Source organism: Nannobrachium achirus, assembly GCF_963921795.1.
Source record: "Nannobrachium achirus genome assembly, chromosome: 3".
In the NCBI taxonomy this organism is placed as follows: Eukaryota; Metazoa; Chordata; class Actinopteri; order Myctophiformes; family Myctophidae; genus Nannobrachium; species Nannobrachium achirus.
In genome coordinates this window covers 4,654,221-4,675,308 of record NC_137812.1, presented here as the reverse complement: position 1 = coordinate 4,675,308, position 21,088 = coordinate 4,654,221, and the positions used below count along the sequence as shown (strand labels likewise).

At 42.0% G+C, this 21,088-nt stretch overlaps 2 protein-coding genes across 13 annotated transcripts in view; one reads left to right on the top strand and one right to left on the bottom strand.

The window, feature by feature from the left end:
* Nucleotides 1–204: 204 nt before the first annotated feature.
* On the bottom strand, nt 205–3,224 carry LOC308281307 (protein rapunzel-like). Its single transcript, XM_080721450.1, has 2 exons — nt 3,160–3,224; nt 205–1,671 (listed from the first exon to the last, which is right to left on the bottom strand). Exon 2 carries the CDS (start codon nt 1,609–1,611, stop codon nt 427–429), a length of 1,185 nt encoding a protein of 394 aa, XP_080577576.1. The 5' UTR covers nt 1,612–1,671; nt 3,160–3,224; the 3' UTR covers nt 205–426.
* LOC308281308 (interleukin-1 receptor-like 2) overlaps nt 2,541–21,088 on the top strand; it is a 53,708-nt gene continuing 35,160 nt past the window's right edge. For 2 of the 12 annotated variants that reach the window (XR_013961834.1, XM_080721453.1), the window contains exons 1-8: nt 2,541–2,724; nt 6,251–6,375; nt 6,561–6,721; nt 6,841–6,955; nt 7,092–7,231; nt 8,131–8,205; nt 8,672–8,906; nt 10,801–10,993. Coding sequence is in view for 11 of the 12 variants with exons in the window: in XM_080721453.1 (XP_080577579.1) it covers nt 8,133–8,205; nt 8,672–8,906; nt 10,801–10,993 (501 nt within the window). In the remaining variant the exon portion in view is untranslated. Of the gene's footprint in view, nt 2,725–3,345; nt 3,479–4,865; nt 5,079–6,250; nt 6,376–6,560; nt 6,722–6,840; nt 6,956–7,091; nt 7,232–8,130; nt 8,206–8,671; nt 8,907–9,682; nt 10,234–10,800; nt 10,994–21,088 lie in introns of those variants that run through there. The other 10 variants (XM_080721454.1, XM_080721455.1, XM_080721458.1 and 7 more) reach the window with 10 other exon arrangements.

The window sequence follows — 21,088 nt, the reverse complement described above, 5'->3', positions numbered from 1 at the left end:
AACAGCCACAACATTTTGACAGGCAACCAAATGTAAAACGCCTATCACAGGAATAGAGGTTTTAGTCTGAAGCTGATCATTCTAACAGTTTAATGAAGACCAGTGATAACAAAATCATGTATACATTTGGTTTATTACAAATAAAAGCAGAAAAAATGATCTGTAGATTATATGAGAAGATTGTCTGCAGTAGGCTGCCTGCTAGTAGGCTACTGCCCTAAATCATTTGCATGTAAGCAGTAAATGTTTGGAATGTAACTCATTTTATTGAATTATTTGTGAATAGAAATATTATGTGGTTTTCCCTAACCCTGACATGTGGGCTCTGAACAACTTGAACACAGATGCAAAAAAATTACAATTCAGGTGTAAACATTCATGAATTGTATTTGGTACTTTCCCCCATTAAAACAATCTGCATTGAAACTACTCAGGGTGAATGCAGAGGTAGGCTCTTTTATGTTTCCCATAGTAGTAACAATCCTCATGGAAGTTGTTGGTCTCCACCACCTCCTTATAGCAGCTGACAGCGTGCACCAAACAGTTGGGGAAACTGGTGCTAAAAGACAGGGCCACATCCATCATGGTCCCCTTCAGCTTTTGCCTCTCGATCTGCTCCTGAATCTGGCTCTTGTTGATAGGCTTTGGGTTGACGCTGAAAGAGATCACCACTTTGATGTTGTTCTTGGTCAACACGTCAAAGTAGTTAACTCCTCCCCAAATGCTTTGGTATTTCTTCCCCGCCAACCAGTTGTAGATGAAAATGCGCTCCTTGTTATTAAAGACTCTGATGGACCAATTCACCCAGTCATATTTCTTAACGAGGGAATCCAGAAGGGATTTGGTGAAGTCAAGGTCAACACTGCCAGGTGTCTGCTGAAGCTGGTGCTCCATGTCCAGCTTGGCCTGATCTGCAAAGTTCTCAGTGCAGTCGTCCACTGCAGCTTTCATGCGCTTCTCCACATCCTCCATGCGCTCCTGCCACTTCTTTACAATATCATCCCCAACTACCCCCTGCTTTAGGGCAGCATGGCCCATGACTGCAATGATGCCAACCACAAAAAGCTTCTTGAGACTCGCACAGAAATCCTCAACTGCCCTCCTGCTCCTCTGCTCTGTTGCAACTACTGTCTCCAGCATGGGATCTACTGATCCTCCCATGGCTTTTCCAGTGACAGATTTGTACAGGGCATCTAAATTCTTATCACGACCTGTGTTATCATATTGGATGAGGAACTTCTTCATCTTCTTCTCTTTAGATTGAGCTTTGATAAAGTCCTGGAACTTTTCATACTGGCTGAGCATCCGGGCCTCCTGATCAAAGTTCTGCCTGTTCATGGAGGTCCTCTGAAGCTCCAGCACAATTTTATCAATATCATCTTGGATACCCTCAAGCTTCTGGTTGACCTGGTCAAACTGTTCGGTCAGGTAGCGAGCCTCACTCCCATCCGGGTTGCTGAGGATTTCAGCTGAGGCCACAAAGACAGCCTCCAAGATAGGGTGAAGCTGGCCCACAGTGGTTGCCAGAACCTCAGAAGCTTGCCCCATGATCTCCACACCTTTCTCAATCTTGCCCCTGTTCTGTACGAGCCAATCTGCCACACTGGTCATCTTTAGATAGTATGTGTGAGACTTACTAATCCAAACTTTGGTCTGTCAACAGCCAGTTTCCTAAAAGGAGAAGAAACATAAAACCACTGTAAACTTCATTGTAGTGTGATTATATGTCTTAAACTACAGCAACAATGCCACTCGGTGCCTTTTCTTTTTGAGCGGTGGTCACAACGCTCCTATACGTGGCGGTGTGTGTGGGTCTGTCTGTCTGTCTGTCTCCGTGTCTGTATGTAGCCTACAGTACCTTTTATGACCACACATGTTAAGGGAGGGGCGCTGTTGTTCAGGATAGGCCAGGCACACTCACACACAAACGTTCAGGCCAGGCCAGGCCAGGCCAGGCACACACACACACACACACACACACACACACACACACACACACACACACACACACACACACACACACACACACACACACACACACACACACTCTCTCTCTCTATTGGTGAGCAAGTGTGGCTCTCTCACTCATTCACTCACTCACTCAATTCAAAAATTCAATTCAATTGAATTCAATTAAATTATTGCGCAGCCTCCACGACCACCGCTCAGTTCACACAGGTGTGATTTTTTTTTAACGAAGCCCAGGGACAAAGCAGGTTCAGTATCTAGAGAACATTCAATCTAAAGTAATATTTTCACAAGTGTTTCCTGACAAAAAAAAACGGCCGTTCATGTCAGCCTCCAGTTTCATGCCGCACCCTGCACGTCTCATTTTAATGACAGGGACTGGATTAGACCTTTGGTGGCATTGTCACACATTACAAATCATATGAAAGTACACAGCGTACAGATAGGTACACAGAAACCCTAAATCAAACATGGTATGTGTACACAATGACATCAAAATTGCACAACACTGCAGTACTGGCCTTTTGGGATGTAATTTACTGCTCCAACAATAGCCAAGACCCAAAGCAAACACAGATGTTCACAACATGGGAAATAAAAGGGCTTTACTTGGGTGACTATATCGTAGTTTTCAGTGTAAAATACACAAGAGAGATGAGCTCACATATAATTCCCTGGAGTCCATATCCAGTTCAGAAAAAGGCACACCCTACCCTAGTCTGAGAAAAGAAAACCCCCACAACTGCACTTGTTCTGGTAAGAAAAAAAAAACTTTTTGCAATAATGGATGTTATGATTGAAGCCCAAATAACCAATACAAAATATGAAACACAAAATGTATTTGTTATTACAATGGTGTAATTACAACAAATGATTTAGAAAAATACAGGTTTGAACGTCACATGCTTTCCAGTAATTGCTGCAGTGTTGAGATCAATGGTGTCATTTTACAAGCTGTCCTAAGGACTATCACTGCACTAATTACATTTAGCCTTGCGTAGTCAGATAACATCACTGCTTACACGATTTCCCACGTTCCTATTTGAGCTAGCTGATCAAAAATGATGAGAAAGGCATAGCTCTAATGGAATTTGGAATGATACTATTCCCAATTTGAGCAATTGGCATTCTATTATAAAATACATTTAAAAACAATAAACATTTTTATTTATATAATATAAATATACTTACTGATCGATTTTCTTTGTAGTTCGATCTCGTCACTCTGGGTCCATGCTGGGTGCAGTTTAGCCTTGTTGAAGTTCTAATTTTAGAATCAGGACTTTGGAAAAATGCAGGAGTCCTGCGTCGTTGGACCTTTGGAGTCTGAAAATGCTCAAGTAATCGTGAAGCAAGACCAAAATAGGAGAGCAATTACGAAGTAACAACATCTGGTTTATTCAGGGAATTCCTCAAGAATTCAGAAAGACACAGGTTTATTTAGGCTATTGAAATTAAGTCACTCCTCTTCAAGACACCTCCTGGGGCAAGATGAACCAAATGCCTCGGGGTAAGTTGAACTATGTGAATCACCATTCATATTTTTTATTAGGTCTTTGCTACTCAAATTATGCTGAATCATCTTTCATTTTGATGAATACACTCATTTAAGAGAAGTTTTTAATATTATATTAATAATTGCAAATATTAAAAGGTTCTGAATAACAAATGTTATTTAATTGGTTGTAATAACTTTTCTTACAGTTTAAATAACCGTAAGAAAGGAAATAATACTATTTGCAAAAGGGAAATGTGTTATTAAAATATTTCTGATAAGTACATACATTCTTTGTTCAAGTTTAAACAGTTAAAAGTTAAGAATATCACGTGGGTCAACTTACCTCTTTACTTGGATCAACTTACCCCTCACCTGGGGCAAGTTGAACCACAAGACCACTTCTTTTTAATAGGTCATATTTTTATGGTCCTTTGTCATAGACACTTACTTAACATTTCAAATGATAGCAGACATCCTGAAATATGTCTAGATGTTTTGAATTTACTGCCATCTCACTTTTTCTTGCTTCCAGGTCAACATAAGCAAAAAGTGGTTCATCTTACCCCATTCTCCCCTACTATAATAGTACTGTACTACAATTACAAACAAATATTCTGAATCTGAACTGAAATGGACTCACCTTAGAAAGTTTGCGGAACAGCTAACTAAAGTGTTTCAGCCAGGGACGTGCTGGCCATTGGGAAAAGTGGGACAACTCCCGAACGGCCGCTTCATTCCCGGCCGGTCCAGGCCGGCCATTAGGAAAAAAATAAAAATAGGCTTTCGTTCCATTTTGGTGGCTGGGCGGCCAAATCGTCACTGTCGGGCAGAAACCTCGTATCTCCAAGTTTCAAATTTGTACATTTTTTCGCAAAGCAAAGCCTTCATCATACAAGGCTGTCGCACAGAAGTAGAGAAAGCAGCAGATCTACAAGCACACAACGCCTCGCGCTTGTAGATCGGCTGTTTTCACTACTTTAAATCATTTTTAAAATGGTTTTGGACATACAAGGTTTCCACCCGACAATGACGAAATATAACTCATGTAATTGGCCCACTGGCTTGTCACTTGTCATGATCTGAAATGGCAAATCTTTGAGTAGCAGCAGCACAATGAGGGCCTCTACAACTCTTTTTCCCGGGCTGAATCAGGGGCCCAGCACGTCCCTGGATTCAGCAGTGGCTCGGGTTACAGAGAGACAGGGGGAGGGGAAGAAAAACAACAAAAATGACAAAACTTGGGCGGTGGAAAAAGTTGATGCCCAGAGTCTAAACGAGAAGCCTCCACCCATTTGATAAATATGTCTGTTATAACAGACATATTTATCAACCTGCAAGCAAGCATTTGTGCACACTCACACACAATCATATGTTGCGTAAATATTTTTTTGTTCCTTAGGCCTAATCCTTTCCAAAAGTTGGATGAGTTTGTCAAAGATAACCTTATAGCCTACATGGAATCTGACTGAGTGGGTCACGTCTTTTGAAGGTATATGCCTACCAGGGCAAGAATTTCATGGAGGCCATGAAGGCCATGGCCGTCGTTGCCCCTCAGTTTGGCCTTGTGCCCCTCCAAAAAATGTCATGCCCTGAGGCCACAGTGGCCTTAAAGGTGATACACCATGCATTTAAAAAGTATTTATGTCATATTGTTTATGTCCCAAAAACGTTTTTCAAAAGGTATGAGGCTAAATTACCACTCCTGAATAGAGAGCCTCTCTCATTTTTGAATGGCTCTCAGAGCATTTCAGCTGCAGTACCACCTTTGGCCTGAACTGCCCCCCCCCCCAAAAAAAAAATCTTTTTGAATTTCTTTTTTTTATTTTTATTTTTTTGAAAGATTTGTTTTTATGATGACGTCACAATCGGCAGATGACGTCACAATCGGCAGCACATCTGGATAGCCTGTTTTGAGAACCCGTGGGATACTTTTAACCTTCGCCTTCTCAAAACCAGAGAAAGACACAACGGTCAGAAATGGGACTTTGTGAGGATAGAAGGCTAGTGGGACCCCAAAAAAAGGTTTTAAAATAGGAAAAGTGAAATTTCATGGTGTACAGTATCACCTTTAAAGGACCACTTTACCTCTGGGACAACCAGATCTTATTGTATTGTTGTTTGGGACACGATCAACACAATCCTGAGTTTTCTTTGTGTTCAATCTGTGTTTTTAGATATTTTAGTATTTCAGCATGCTACAACTGGTCATATGATTCATTTTGCATCATATGATGCATCAGATGATGCAATATCATGCTACAAAGATCTGGTTGTCCCAGAGGTGAAGTGGTCCTTTCATGCCCTCAGCTGACTGTACCACTTTCTCCTCTGTCTCTGTCTTTTCAATATGTAGACAGTAGACGCTAGTGTCTCTTTCTGGTCAATATGTAGACAGTAGACACCAGTGTCTCTTTCTTGGCATGTAGACATCAGTGTCTTTTGTTGAGTCCCCTTTTTTAAACCAATGCAGTATCTTTATTTGTGCAGGGATGAGCATGGATCAGATTGTAAATACCAATGAATTTATCCTTAACACTTAAATTAATTATTTCAATGGACTAAAATCTTGTTTTATTTGATGGCCTTCCTGCCCTGGCATTTGGCCTTTGTGCCCTAAAAAATGGACAACACCAAAGGCCAAGTGGCCTTGCCCCTAAAATGACAGAATTCCAGGCCTGATGCCTACAGTATGTATGTACTGTAATGGGCATTTTACTGAATGTACATGACTTAAAAACAGCCTGTAAAAACAGTTTGTGTCTCTGTTAAAACAATATTTTGCAGAGCAACGGATTAACACAGAGTGCTTCTTTCTCCTGGATGGAGAAAGCTTGGCATCCCTCATACTGTACATCTCCTTGGGCCACGGCTGAAATTTCAACGGCACCTGCTTGAGGGGTAACACCAGAGTAGGTCTAAAGAGACAAAATGTGTTATCTTTGGGGATAAAGGATTTTTCTTTTTTTCCTCAAAACTGGGAATTGCTCCTTTCATTACTTATCAGTAAACTGTGGCCTGTAGTTCACTTCTGGTCTAAGCCATGTGACATTCATTTTAAACCTTTTATCACAGCAGTGGTTCTCAACCTTTTCAGGCCGCCGTGACCCCACTTTGAACTGGGGACCCCCACGAAATATTTGAACTGGACCTCAAACATAATCATATTTGAACTGTGGACCCCCTAAAAATATTATATTTGAATTGGGGACCCCCAAACTCTGACAAGCACATGGACTGTTTGATTCAGTTCCATTGGTAATTATTGTGAAAGTTTTTATTTATTTTTATCATTTAAACAATGTAGTAAATGTAGCTCTCTGACCCTGGTGCTAATACATTTCTTTTCATACTTTTATACTTTTCTATTATTCTAGCCCCACACCAGAGCCTACTATTTTGCTGCAGCCCATGCCAGCACCAGAAGACTCACCACAACCAGTATTGCCTACAGACCAGCAAAGAGTTTTGGTGGAAGATGGAGCAACATTTGTAAGTTCACTTTGTCTGTGCGAGCAGCTTTGCAAGCCTTGCTTCATTGACTGTAGGGAGGGGAGGGTGGTCCAGTCTACATTTTGAAATTAATGTTCTGTAGTTTTAATTTATTTTGACTTCTCTTTTTTATTAGCATATCTGTTAGATCTTCAGCAAAATAGATGATGGGAAATGTTTGGTCTGTGGCCTTCAGGAGAAGCTCTCCTGAACAATCTCTATATCAATGGTCCATATACTGTATGCCCATCTGATGGAGGAGCGCTTCGGAGAGAAGTGAGTATTCTCAATCAAGATTAAGCCACTTTTTAACTAGTGGTAGGTACATTTTCACTTATGTGAACCTTATGTGTGTGGACTCTAGGGAACCTTCACCTTTTGTTTTTTCTTTCACGTTCCTTTTTGAGCTCAGCATTACATAACTTCCCATAAACAGAGCAGGCTGAACTGCTTTCTTTGCTGTTTAACCTTCATGTGCTTTATAGAACTTTCTCACCATCCATCATATTTCAAAGGCTGAGCTGATAGCTAGCTGGCATCCAGTCTCCTCAACAGGGTCAGGCTACATTATCTGAGATAATGTTTATTGAGTATTTAGTTATGTCACTAAGAGTTGAGTTCCATCACTTATATTAAAATATGTCCACAACCCCCCCACAAAATGCTAATATTGCTTAATTCTCGATGGCCAATTGTTGTTCATTTGATTGGCAGAGCATACAGTGTCATCCACTCAAATGTCTCTATATCTTAAAAATATTATTCTGCCGTGACGGTGTTGCTGAATCATGGTTGGTGTTTGCACAACAAGTTCAGTCATCCCCTCACTCACTTTCCTCAGAACTAGTGAACGGTGATCATTCAGACATTTACCGGCAGCGCTGAGTGGGAGTGTCCAGTAGGATTGCGTCGGTGTGGTTCCCTGTTGGGCCTCAATCCAGTTATGCTGTGGTTGGTTGGGAGTTCAGGATTACTTCAGAAAGGGAGGAATGAATGAATGCATGTTATGTGGCCTGTTAACTGCAATTCAGGGACAGTAGGTAGGGTGTGTGTTTACCTGTTGGTTTTCCAGTTTACACTAACTGTCAGTCATTTATTCTAATTGTTTACTTATCTTTTAATGATGTTCCTCTTATGTTGCAATGACTGTGTTTGTTTGACTATCTGTGTTTCAGTCATGGGCGTGACTCAGATACTGGCAGCTGTCCTCTTCCTCCTGTGTCTGGTTGGAGGCTCCTCAGCTTTAGGGGGTGAGTATTGTACTCAAATCAGGAGAATGGAGAAAGAGACAAAATAATATGGGGAAAGAGAGACAGACCAAGTGTATCCTACATAATGTTGTCTAGATTATTGTGTGCACAGTGCATGTGTCTAGAATTCTACAATAGTTTGGTTGATGAACAAAGAAGCTGTTAAATATAAATATTTGAACCGAGAACAGTGTTTGAAAATATGAGCCACATTTTTTGTTTCAGCTTGTTTTGCCTCCAAAAGCTAGAAGCACAGAGCAGCTCCACAGTGACCGCTTGTGGGCATCAGACTGCAGTGTTTAGCAGAGGCCTTCTTGTCCCTTGCTCTGATGTTGTGACAAATGCATGTCTGACCCCTTTTCACGAATAATTATTTACTGTACCATAAAAAAATGCAGAGCTCCTCTCTAAACCTTCTTTCTGGCTTAATACATGTTGAAGAATCAGATTTTCTTTGTTTCACCAGAGAACTGTAAAGACAACAAGCGACAGTTTGAATGGGTGTTTTCCGTTCCTGGGGACGTGGCCATGCTGAACAGTGTCTTCAACTTCCGAGTCGTCCCCTACAATGTCACCTGGTACCACCTGCTATCGGGCAGACAACTAGGCAACGAGACTGGACGCATTGTGGTGCGCGGGGAGACACTCTGGTTCCTCAATGTGACCCTGGAGGATGCTGGGGACTATGTGTGCATTGTGAGGTAACTACAGTTTCATTCAGGAGCAAGAGTGTTGCATGCCCAAAATGGTAGATCTACAAGCTCACTAATTACTTTTTTTTCTTTAAATTTTTATCCCACAACCCATTTTCACCCAGTGCGAATTGCCTATGTAATCCTGGGCTCTGTTCTTCCTCTGCCGCGCCTGGGGAGACAACGGACCTCATGCTTCTGTTATAAAGTATTACTCAGGACGCGAGAATGGTTATATTAATATCTGCTGTTCAGCTGGTTTATTTCAAGACTTATGCAGAGCAGTAAGCGCGTGCGGAGCAAGGAAGGGATGCGGAGTAAAGTCCAGTTCTGTCGCGTCCCATCTTGCTCCTAGCACTGGCTTTTATACAACATATATTTCATCACAGCTTACATGATTGCTTCACATGTGATCTGTTTACCACCTTAGTTCGGCCCCCTTCAGCGTTCCTTATCCAATGACATTTCAGGCACCTAACTGGTGTGGGTCCTTTAATGGTCATTTGGATGAGGCTGCCGTTATTATTACTTTTAGACCGTCAGCAGTTGCATGCTCATGACTGATCATAAGACTATTTCTTAATGTCGAGTTGCCACACATGCTGGCCCATGTGTCATGAGTTTGTCCACTTGTTTACCCCCTTTAATATGAGGCCTTATCATGCAGTTCACTTCAACCAACATAACACCACATAACTAGTATTATTGCTACCCGAAATCCATATAATCTTTTGACACTTCCTTCAATGCATGAGTAGTCCAAGTTGTTTCTTTTCACCTGACAGGGGGGATTTCCCTGGGATGGACGTAGCGCATGGAAGGAACATGTTATTCCAACCAGTTCCTTTCCCCTCCATCAAGCGCCCCGGCTGGCCAGGGGGGGGCATTATTGAGACCAGGATTACTGCATGTTTTTGTGAGGGTATCAACTCTAGGAGACATGGGGAGAACATGCAAACTCCACACAGAAAGGCCCTATCGCCAACCCCACCTAGGGTGTGGGCGCTGATGACGCGGGGGAGGAACACACCCCAGCACCCACAGCGTCCCCCGGCGGGAATCGAACCCAGGACCTTCTAGCTGTGTGGCGAAGCGCTAACCACTGCGCCACCGTGCCCCCTGCTAGGCTCACTAATTACTAATGTGAAATGTGTAAATTGGGGAGAAGACACACACACACACACACACACACACACACACACACACACACACACACACACACACACACACACACACACACACACTCGCAGAGACACGCCATAACATTCAACAACACAAAAAAAATAAAAAATAAACGTCACTGTCCAAAATAACATCAGTGCTCTGAAACAGTCAAACTTCATTTGACAATAAGGTAAACTGTAAAAAAAAAATATATATATCTATGAAAGGTGACAAAGAAGATCATATTATCATTATTGATTATGTGTGACGTTATTAGTGATAATACTTAATATCTAGTTCTTTATGAAACATAATGATACTTGATAGTTGGGAGTCGAGAGGCCATCACCAGGCCTCAGTAGCTATTGTTTTGGTAAAGCCTATCTTGTTATGGTACAGCTTTGTCCCAGAGGCCTTGAAGCCACACAGTATACAGTAACTATAGTGTCTGACCATTCTTCTTGGCAGAACTACTTTACCACTGACCTGAGTGTTAAACTGTACTTCTGTCCATGATATCATGTTACATAACTCTTGACCACCACCACCTAATACATTGTCTTGTCTCCTCATTGATTATTGATTGATCTGAATTCCTCCCAAAGGCCAATATAGCAGTCTAGCGCTAACAATAAAAATGTTCAATTTCTAAGACCAGTGAATTTGATAAACATACCAACTATCAAGGCATCACTGAAAGTCACAGAACATAAACTCTTCCTCCTTTGCTTTTCAACAGCACTCCTTCTCAGTGCTACCGACAGGACACACAGGTGGTCGTAGACAAGCCTCACCCTGGGAAGTGCGGCAGACCACATCCTGCAAAGCAAACACTTACCAGTCGTGTCAACGACAATTTGTCATGCCCTCTGAAAAACATCATAGAGAAACTGGACAGTTACTCGCTTGATTACTCCCTCAAATGGTACAAGGTGAGTTGTGGCATGAACTGTAGATCAGTGGTTCTCAACCTGTGGGTCGGGACAGGGGGGTCCCCAAATTATTTTGGGGGGTCCCGAGATGATTAACTTAATGTTCAACATTGTTTTCTCACTCAACTGTAAACAAACCATGCATACAGTTTAAGTAAGGTTTATGCACATTTCTAAAGTGATAATTTAAGGACCTTTTAATGCCTCTAAATTAAACATTGGTCAAATTGTCAAATATTAGAGGCTGAAATTGTGAAAATAGCCGATCTACATGCTCACAACGCTATTTTCACAATAGAACTGTGTTATATACAAAATGTAATGCCTCAACTCTAGTGCTCGTCGGGTGGGGGGGGTCCCCCCAGTTCAAATATGATTATTTTGGGGGTCTCTGCCTGAAAAGGTTGAGAACCACTGCTGTAGATGATGAAATCCTTACATTTGCATTTTAGACCATTAGCTGACAAATGTATCCGTAACAACTGAATCGGTAGGGGTTCAGTGCCATCATAGGCGATTCTAGCCTCTTCTAGCAGGGGGTGCAAGACATGGGTTCCTCTGCACACGCTTATGAGCGCAACTTAAGCGAAAATATTCGGGTTGTTTTAACGGGTCACTAAGGTTTATTTTTTTACCTAACACAATATAAACAAAAACAGGTGCTTTTTCTAGACACAATGAGCATAATGTCTATATGATTTATTACTTATTTTGCAACAACTTGTGTGTAAAATACATTTACTTACCGTACTTGAGTACTGACTGCACTTGTAGGTATTTGTACTTTACTTGAGTTTTCTATGTCCAATTTCCAGTAGCTACTTTACTAGGCCTATCTACTCCATTACATCTCGGATCCAAATATTGTATTTTTATTCAATTATTTCTTAAAACTGTGGTTACTTTGCAGATATAAATTATAATATTATAAAACATAAACCATACTTTTACTTAGGTAGGAAATTCGAGTACTTTTTTCCACCACTGGCAACACTTTTTTGCTCCTAAAAATGTGTCAAAGCTTGCAATTACTTTATGAGGTTTTTCCAGTGCACCCTTTGCACCCCCTATAAAATCGCCTATGAATACGCCCACCCAACATACCAGCTCTGAGTAACTGGCTTTGGTACCAACAGTGCTTAATTTGTGGGGTAACAAGGGGGAACAAGTTCCCTCACCTCTTTGATTGGATCCGGCACCCATTTGATTGGATCCGAGACCTTCCCTGTCAATCAAAATAGTGCTGTTTGTTCATTTACCGGTATGTACTTTTCATCCTTCTAAATAGAGATGGTAAGAGACCTTCTTGGCTGCAGCATTTTTGTTCACTTTATATTTTCTATATTGACTACCAGTGTTCTGATGGGCCACTTGATGTCGAGCCGAGCCGAAAATAGCAGATCTTCAAGCTCACAAAGTGTCCCTCAACGCGTTGGGAGCTTGTTGATTGCTGTTTTCACCGATGTTGTTTTAATGTTATTTAATTATTTATTCTCTAAAATGCCCCATTATCTTCTAAAATAGACAATCTGCAAGTAGATCTGCTAACGTTCTAGCCTAGGCAAGAAATGGACAGTCGGTTCCAATTATGATAAAGCATTCTACAGTTATCTCTACTAGAACCACTAGTCTACACACAGAGTAGCGTACTGGCCTACAATAATCATTTTACTCTTGAGAGCATAAAAATTACCCCAGTTCAAATTACTTTCATTTCGGAGGGTTAAATAAAGTTATATTTAAAAAATCACACTTGTGTGAACTGAGCGGTGGTGTGTGTGTGTGTGTGTGTGTGTGTGTGTGTGTGTGTGTGTGTGTGTGTGTGTGTGTGTGTGTGTGTGTGTGTGCAACAGCGCCCCTCCCTTAACATGTGTGGTCAGAAAAGGTAACTGCAGGCTACGGACACGGAGACAGACAGACAGACCCACACACACGGCCACGTATAGGAGCGTTGTGACCACCGCTCAAAAATAGGGTTAGCTTTAAAATAGGCCTATATAGACAATGTAAAGATTACAGCCACCTCAATTTACCCATTGGAATTTAAACGGCCAATGTAACATGTGAATGTTATTCCTGTGGGTTATACTTGATATAGATCATTATAACCCACCTCAGTGCAATTTCCTGTTTGCATGTTTAAAGGAGTCATTTTAACACTTCTCCACCTGCCACCCGTATTTCTGCCTCAAAATGACTTTATTTAATTCTTGAGGGTTTTATTTGAATACGCCCACCCAACATACCAGCTGTGAGTAACTGGCTTTGGTACCAACAGTGCTTAATTTGTGGGGTAACAAGGGGGAACAAGTTCCCTCACCTCTTTGATTGGATCGAGCACCCATTTGATTGGATCCGAGACCTTCCCTGTCAATCAAAATAGTGCTCTTTGTTCATTTATGTACTTTTCATCCTTCTAAATAGAGACGGTAAGAGACCTTCTTGGCTGCAGCATTTTTCTTTATATTTTCATGTTTTTGTTCAATTGCTTAATCTTTCTGATGTGGTGCTTCATAGGTGACAGTTCCAGTTATTCAGATTCCAAATTGATAGATTGACTACCAGTGTTCTGATGGGCCACACGTGCCAACTGTTGTTGCTAATGTCATACTGGGTGTGTACATTTAGGTCAAAAGGGGACCTGTTGTAGCCTACATTTGTACAGGTCAAAAAAGTATAACTGTTGTATATTTGCAATATTACACTCGAGGGTGTGTGTTATCATCAATATTGGCACTTCTGCGCTATACAATTGCAGTTAATTTACCATTTAGCACATCCATTGGCAACTGGCGGCCCAGGGGCCACATGCGGCCCCCACCTTCACTTAATGCGGCCCACAGGAATACTGATAAATGATTGGTTTCAGCTGTTCCAAACGTGCTAACATGACCACCTTTAATTACCTCAGTCTACTGTATATTAGTAGCTTAATGACTAGTAGCCTACTAGTCTTTTTCTTATGTCCAATGCATTTGTATTTAAGTTCATAAAGTTAACAAAGAACATATACATAAATGCATTTGAAATTAAATTAAAAACATCTATATACTTTTCAGGATTCCAATTCAAAAATTGCAATAATAGTAGATGTACAGGCTCAAAACGTGTCACAGTGTGACGTGTTTTGAGCTTGTACATCTGCTATTTTTGCTATTGTGGACATGCATTGTGGCCCTCTGGAGTGAGTGTGAAAATGTAGTGGCCCTCTCCATCATCAAAGTTGCCCACCCCTGATTTAGCCCTTTGAAAGGGTATTTTCCTCACACAGACAGCTAGGAGGAACACACCCAGGGAATCAAGTCAGCTCATATTAGTTTAGGTTACACACAAGTATTGATAATAATCATCATATAACTCAAAGTACAGCCACGATTCTCTCTCTCCTCTTCACTGCAACACCTGGAAATTGTAGTCCTGAATTAGTTTAGTTTCTTTAATACTAAGAGAGTAACAAAACAACACGAGGCAAACTGTCCATCCATGTAGATTTATTTATTACATAATTATTATATTCCATGTGGTATAATGTTAAAGACAGGTAGCATGTCAACCAATAACATTGAATCAAACTTCACATCGCCTGTTACACCACGCGACCGGGTATTTCCCGGTGAATCTGTGCGCAACGGTGGGGGCTTGGGAGTGTGGGGGACACGCACCACTGACTATTGCTGATGATGGAGAGGTGATAGCTTAGCTTTTATGTATTATGTTATGTAATGTAATCTTGCCGATTTAGTAAGAGACCCCGTCGCCAATTGCAAGATATTTAAAAGTTATTTGGGGCCATGATGAAATCCATTTCTTCCCACAACTAGACTAAGGATTTATATTGTCTGTGTTATTGTTTACAACCACAATTATTCACGTGTGGCAAGATCGCGGTTCACTAGTTTTTAGTAGGCTATTAGTGTAGGCTTAGAAGCCTTTTCAGAAGTTAATTTAATGTTTTCCATTTAATGATTTCCTTTATCCTCATCTAATCTTGCGCTAATGCACACAACTGTTTTTGCCATGTTTTAAGGCCCTGTTAGGCTTTTCAGAAGTTAATTTAATGTTTTCCATTAAATGATTTCCTTTACCGTCATCTTGCGCTAATGCACGCAACTGTTTTCACCAGGTTTTAAGGTCTTATTTTAGTTGTTTCTCATAAGCTCGCAACCCTCCTTGCCCATCGGCCCCCACCTTTGCGCACAGATTCACCGGGAAATACCCGGTCGCTTACACCACAGGCAAAATGTTTGTTGTCAAATCACAGAGTCCACCCTAATGGCATAACTAAACATTACAATATTATATCTTCTTCTATTAAGTGCAAAGTGATATTTACACACACAAAGAAAAAGAAAAAAGAAAAGGAAAAGCAGAAACAATATCCTCTCAAGTCTCAACATTAAACAGACACAGTCATGACACCTGAAAATGATCCATGTTTGTGGTGTATTGTATTGTATTCTGCATAGATACAGCACACTGTGTAGCCTAGTAGACACCTCTGTAGTTGGTATCGCATGTACGCCGACAATGGTGGTCAGGGAAGTAAGGTGGTGTTGAATGAATGACATTCCTGAGAGTCTGTGTTTAAAACATTCCAAGAAATAAAGCCTCTTCGTAGCAGAACTCATCCTTCTACAATAGCAGGCTGTTACACCACAATCTTCACGGTGGCTCTAAGTCTAAAGTGATGTGGGAAAGGATTCTTTTAAGTCTCCACATTCCACAGCTCGTGTTTCTGCTATTAAAGCACCAGACAGCATACATGAATAAAGAAGTGTAGGAATGCTGATCTGAGACCAGTGTGTTTCTGCTAAGCGCTAATAATATTTTGTGCTTGTTTATTTATAATGCACTTTACATTTGAAACCAGTAAGACGCCCTAAGGGCGAGAAGCGACTGACAGGGCGTGCGGAAACAACATACTAACTTATTGCTCTATTACACTATTAAATGTATTGCCCGATTACACTATTACTCTGTTACCTTATTACACCTATTCAGCTATTACACTATTACACTTATTTCACTATTACACTTATTGCCCTATTACACTATTACACGTATTGCCCTATTACACTATTACACTTATTACACTATTCTACTTATTGCCCTATTACACTATTACACACTAAACGTATTGCCCTATTACACTATTACCCTATTATCTTATTAAACTTATTACACCTATTCACCTATTACACTATTACACTTATTTCACTATTACACTTATTGTCCTATTACACTATTACACTATTAAACTTATTGCCCTATTATACTATTACCCTATTACATGTATTACACTTATTACACTTATTGCACTATTACACTTATTACACTTATTGCCCTATTACACTTATTACACTTATTGACCTATTACACTTATTACACTTATTGCCCTATTACACTTATTACACTTATTGCCCTATTACACTTATTACACTTATTGACCTATTACACTTATTACACTTATTGCCCTATTAAACTGCTGGCTACTAGAGAGTGCTGTGTTAGCTTGACAGACAACTAGTGTAACAGCAAAGTGTGACGGACTTCTGCATTTTTATAGTAAACTACTCCCTGACGGTCACAACAAATGTCAAAGTCCTACAGTACATACAGTACATACTGTAATAAAAAAATAATAATAAAAAAAAGTCGGCATGAAACAAAAAAAGAGGGTTTAAAAAAAAAACAATTAAAAAAGCAGGGTGGGCAGATCAAACCTCTCTGGGTTAAATCCTGAATGGCTAACTGAACGCTTTGTTAAAAAGAGAAGTCTTTAGTCCTCTCTTTAAAAAACATGGACAGACTGTGGAGTTCTCAGCCGATCCGGGAGTGAGTTCCACAGTAGAAGGGCAGCTGAGCAGATGGTTTGGTCCAGGGACGTGCTGGCCATTGGGAAAAGCGGGACAACTCCCGAACGGCCTGTTCATTCCCGGCCAGTCCAGGCCGGCTGGGCGGCCAACAAAGTAAATCGTCACTGTCGGGCAGAAACCTCGTATCTCCAAGTTTCATATTTGTACATTTTTTTCGCAAAGTAAAGCCCTGCTTCATCATACAAGGCCGTTGCACGAAAGTAGTGAAAACAGCAGATCTACAAGCACACAACGCCTCGCACCGCGAGGCGTTGTGTGCTTGTAGATCGGCTGTTTTCACTAGTTTAAATCATTTTTAAAATGATAAATACAAAACAAACGGTTTTGGACATACAAGGTTTCCACCCGAAAACAACGAGAGAGAGAGAGAGATCTCTCTCTATAGTGCGCGATGAGGGCCTCTCCAACTCTTTTTCCCGGGCTGAATCAGGGGCCCAGCACGTCCCTGGTTTGGTCACCCATGGTGTGGAGCTTGATGGGGTGGACTTGGAGGTGGTTAGTGTTTTCAGAGTGGAGGCTGCCAGTGGAGGTTTGTGGCTTCAGCAGTTCCTTCAGGTACAGGAGGGGGCGTTGCAATACCATGGATGCATTGGTGGGTTAACAGGGAGATCTTGCATTCTGTCTGGGAGGAGATGGCAAGCCAGGGACGTGCTGGGCCCCTGATTCAGCCCGGGAAAAAGAGTTGGAGATGCCCTCATTGCGCGCTATAGAGAGATCTCTCTCTATAGCGCTGCTGCTACTCAAAGATTTGCCATTTCAGATCATGACAAGTGACAAGCCAGTGGGCCAATTACATGAATTAGGCATATATTTCGTTGTTGTTGGGTGGAAACCTTGTATGTCCAAAACCGTTTGTTTGTATTTATCATTTTAAAAAATGATTTAAACTAGTGAAAACAGCCGATCTACAAGCACACAACGCCTCGCGGTGCGAGGCGTTGTGTGCTTGTAGATCTGCTGTTTTCACTACTTTTGTGCAAACAGTTGATTTTTTACTTTTGTGCAAACAGTTAAATTTTTTCCTAATGGCCCGGCCTGGACCGGCCGAGAATGAACCGGCCGTTCGGGAGTTGTCCCGCTTTTCCCAATGGCCAGCACGTCCCTGTGGGAAGCCAAGCCAGTGCAGTGAGCAGAGGGTGGGTGTGATGCGCTCGTACATACAAACTCTCATCAGGATCCTAGCGGCGCTGTTCTGGTTTCATGTGGAGCCTTTGAAGGCTCTTGCTTGGGATGCCGATGAGAAGTGCATTGATTGATTGAAGAATGTATTAGAAGTTTAGTCTATTCACAAGTCTCGAGCAGCAGCCGCCTGTAGGCGACTTATCAGACCGATAATGAAGGAGGTTAGGGATTTACTCTCCTTTAGGGCTCGCGGGAAGGCGTTCCACATGTTATTGGTGTAGCAGGAGAACGAATTTGAGCCTTTTTTTTAGAGCCAAATCTGGGTCGAACGTGATTAGTGGAGTTGCATCTGGTGTTGTAGTTGCATTGCAGTAGTCCAGCCTGGAGGTGACGAAGGCGCGGACAAGCTTTTCTGCAGTCTGGCTATATTCCTGAGGTGGAAGAGGCATGTTTTGAAAAGGTTTTCGATGTGGGCCTCATCGTTGAGGTGGGGATCCATTTTAACACCCAGGTTGGTGACAACAGATGCAAGGGGAGTCCTGCAGGACAGAGAAGGTGATGCTTGTTTTGGGGACCGATTGAACCTGGTGTGAGGCGCAGATGAGAATGGCCTCTAGCTGTTTGGGAGCTGTTGAGTTGCAAAAGGTTTTGTTTCATCCACGCCTCCATCTCCTCCAGGCAGATGGTGAGTGTGGATGAAGGTGGAGATGAAGGTGACAGGGATGACGGGGGGAGGGGGGGGGGATTCTTTCCCAGATTGCATTTTTTGGTCAAAACAATCTTTTTTCTTCATTCCCTAACTAAAGAAAGTTGACTAATCGTGGATACAATCAAAATGTTCCGGGTGAAAGAAAAGATGACGCTCCGCCCTGGCCATGTGCTTCTTGTTTACATCCTGGTCACATGGTGCGACTCTGAAAAACCCTTCAGAGGCTGATTCATTCATTAATACCTGGCAGTTGATGTCTTAACAGGCTAACCGTGTTAAATAAGTAAACCCATGAATAACACTTTCTTGCACATATGTATGTTATACAAAACGTACTCATTACAAGTAGATATCTTGTAGTTAACTAGAAGTTTGTCTAGAGATCACGCCTGCTTTACCTAATTCAGGTGCCCACTCGTTCAGGTGCCATTTGTCCACATGTCCCTCGTGCCCACATGTCCTTAGTGGTCATATGTCCCTTGAAGCCAGATGGTTTTAGTGCCCAGTTGTCCAAGTGCTCACCTCTCCAGGTGCCCACATGTCCCTAGTGGCCAGATGTCTCCACCCCTAAGTGCCCCCACGTCCAGCTGCGCACAATTCTGTAGTGACCAGATTTTTGGTGGCCAGTTTTCTGGGTGCCCACCTCTCCAAATGCTCACGTCCCTAGTGCCCAGTTGTCCAGGTTCCCACATGACCCTAGTGCTCACATGTCCATAGTGCCCCCCCCCCCCCCCCCCCCCCCCTCTCTCTCTCTCTCTCTCTCTCTCTCTCTCTCTCTCTCTCCTCTCTCTCTTAAAAAAAAGAAAATGCCTACAGCAAAACACGTCCCTGACTGTTTGGGACTCCAGGCAGCCACCTAACCTTGCCTACAGCAAGGTACGGACCGCTATTTGAGGAACATTACATTTTGTGATTATGAGAAGTGGAGACACATGTGAAGGTGGAAAAATAGATGGTCGCTGAGGCAGAAGCATTATAGATTTTTGTATTTTGTTTTTTAGACAACGGAACAACTGCTGAACCTTCATTAGATAAGAAGCACCGCCACCAAAGCAGCCACCAAGGCGGCCACCAAGGCAAATGCCACCAAGGCGAATGTATGGTTGGGATTTCTGTCTTCTGTCTTCCTCATGCTCAGTTTTTCCATTTCTGTCTGTCGGTTATCACTTTCTTTCAGTTCTTGGTCTTTCTCTTCTAGACTCTTGTCTTTCTCTATCTTGATCTTCTCCAGTTCACACTCCTTTTCCTTCAGTTGAACTTTGAGCTTCTCTACTTGGTTGTTCAGATGGATTAGTTGGATTAGTTGTTTTTGATAGCTCTTGCTCTCCTCCACCTCTTTGGTGGTGTTCTCCAGTTCACTCGCTCTTGCCTTCAGCTGAACTATGAGTTGTTGTTGATATCTCTGGCTCTTCTCCACCTCCTTGTCTCTTTGCTTCAGTAGTTGGTCTTTTGTCTGGTTGATCTTCTCTCTATCATGCAGTTTAACTGTGAGCTCCTCTACAACGTTTCTCTGATCATCCAGGTACTGTGTCAGTTCATGTTGCTGGTTGGTGCTGTTCTCCATCTGTTTGATCGTGTTCTCCAGTTCACTCTCTGTTTCCTTCAGTTGAACTGTGAGCTTCTCTACTTGGTTGTTCAGATCTTGCTGGTCTTGGATCAGTTGCTGTTGATGTGTCTTGCTCTCCTCCACCTCTTTGGTGGTGTTCTCCAGTTCACTCTCTCTTGCCTTCAGCTGAACTATGAGTTGTTGTTGATATCTCTGGCTCTTCTCCACCTCTGTGGTAGTGTCCTGCAGTTCCTTGTCTCTTTGCTTCAGTAGTTGGTCTTTCTCTTCTATTCTCTTATCTCTGTCTATCAGTGTCAGGTTGATCTTCTCCAGTTCTCTCTTTCTATCCTGCAGTTGAACTGTGAACTCTTCTACTACGTTTCTCTGATCCTCCAGGTCCTGGATCAATTTAGTTTGCTGTATCTTGCTCTTCTCCACCTCTTTGGTACTGTTCTCCAGTTCACTCTCTTTTTCCTTCAGTTGAACTTTGAGCTTCTCCACTTGGTTGTTCAGAACTTGCTGATCTTGGGTCAGTTGCTGTTGATATCTCTTGCTCTTCTCCACCTCTTTGGCAGTGCTCTGCAATTCTCTCTCTCTTTGCTTCAGTAGTTGGTCTTTCTCTCCTATTCTCTTATCTCTGTCTACCAGTGTCTCGTTGATCTTCTCCAGTTCTCTCTCTCTTCCCTGCAGTTGATCTTTGAGCCTCCCTACTTGGTTTCTCTGATCCTCCAGGTCCTGTGTCAGTTTATTTTTTGGACTCTTGCTCTTCTCCACCTCTTTGGTAGTGTTCTCAAGTTCATGCTGTCTTTCCTTCAGTTGAACTGTGAGCTTTTCTACTTGGG

Bases quoted from the DNA above. Each gene is read 5' to 3' on its own strand.
- LOC308281307 (XM_080721450.1), bottom strand. From the start codon at position 1,611: ATGACCAGTGTGGCAGATTGGCTCGTACAGAACAGGGGCAAGATTGAG.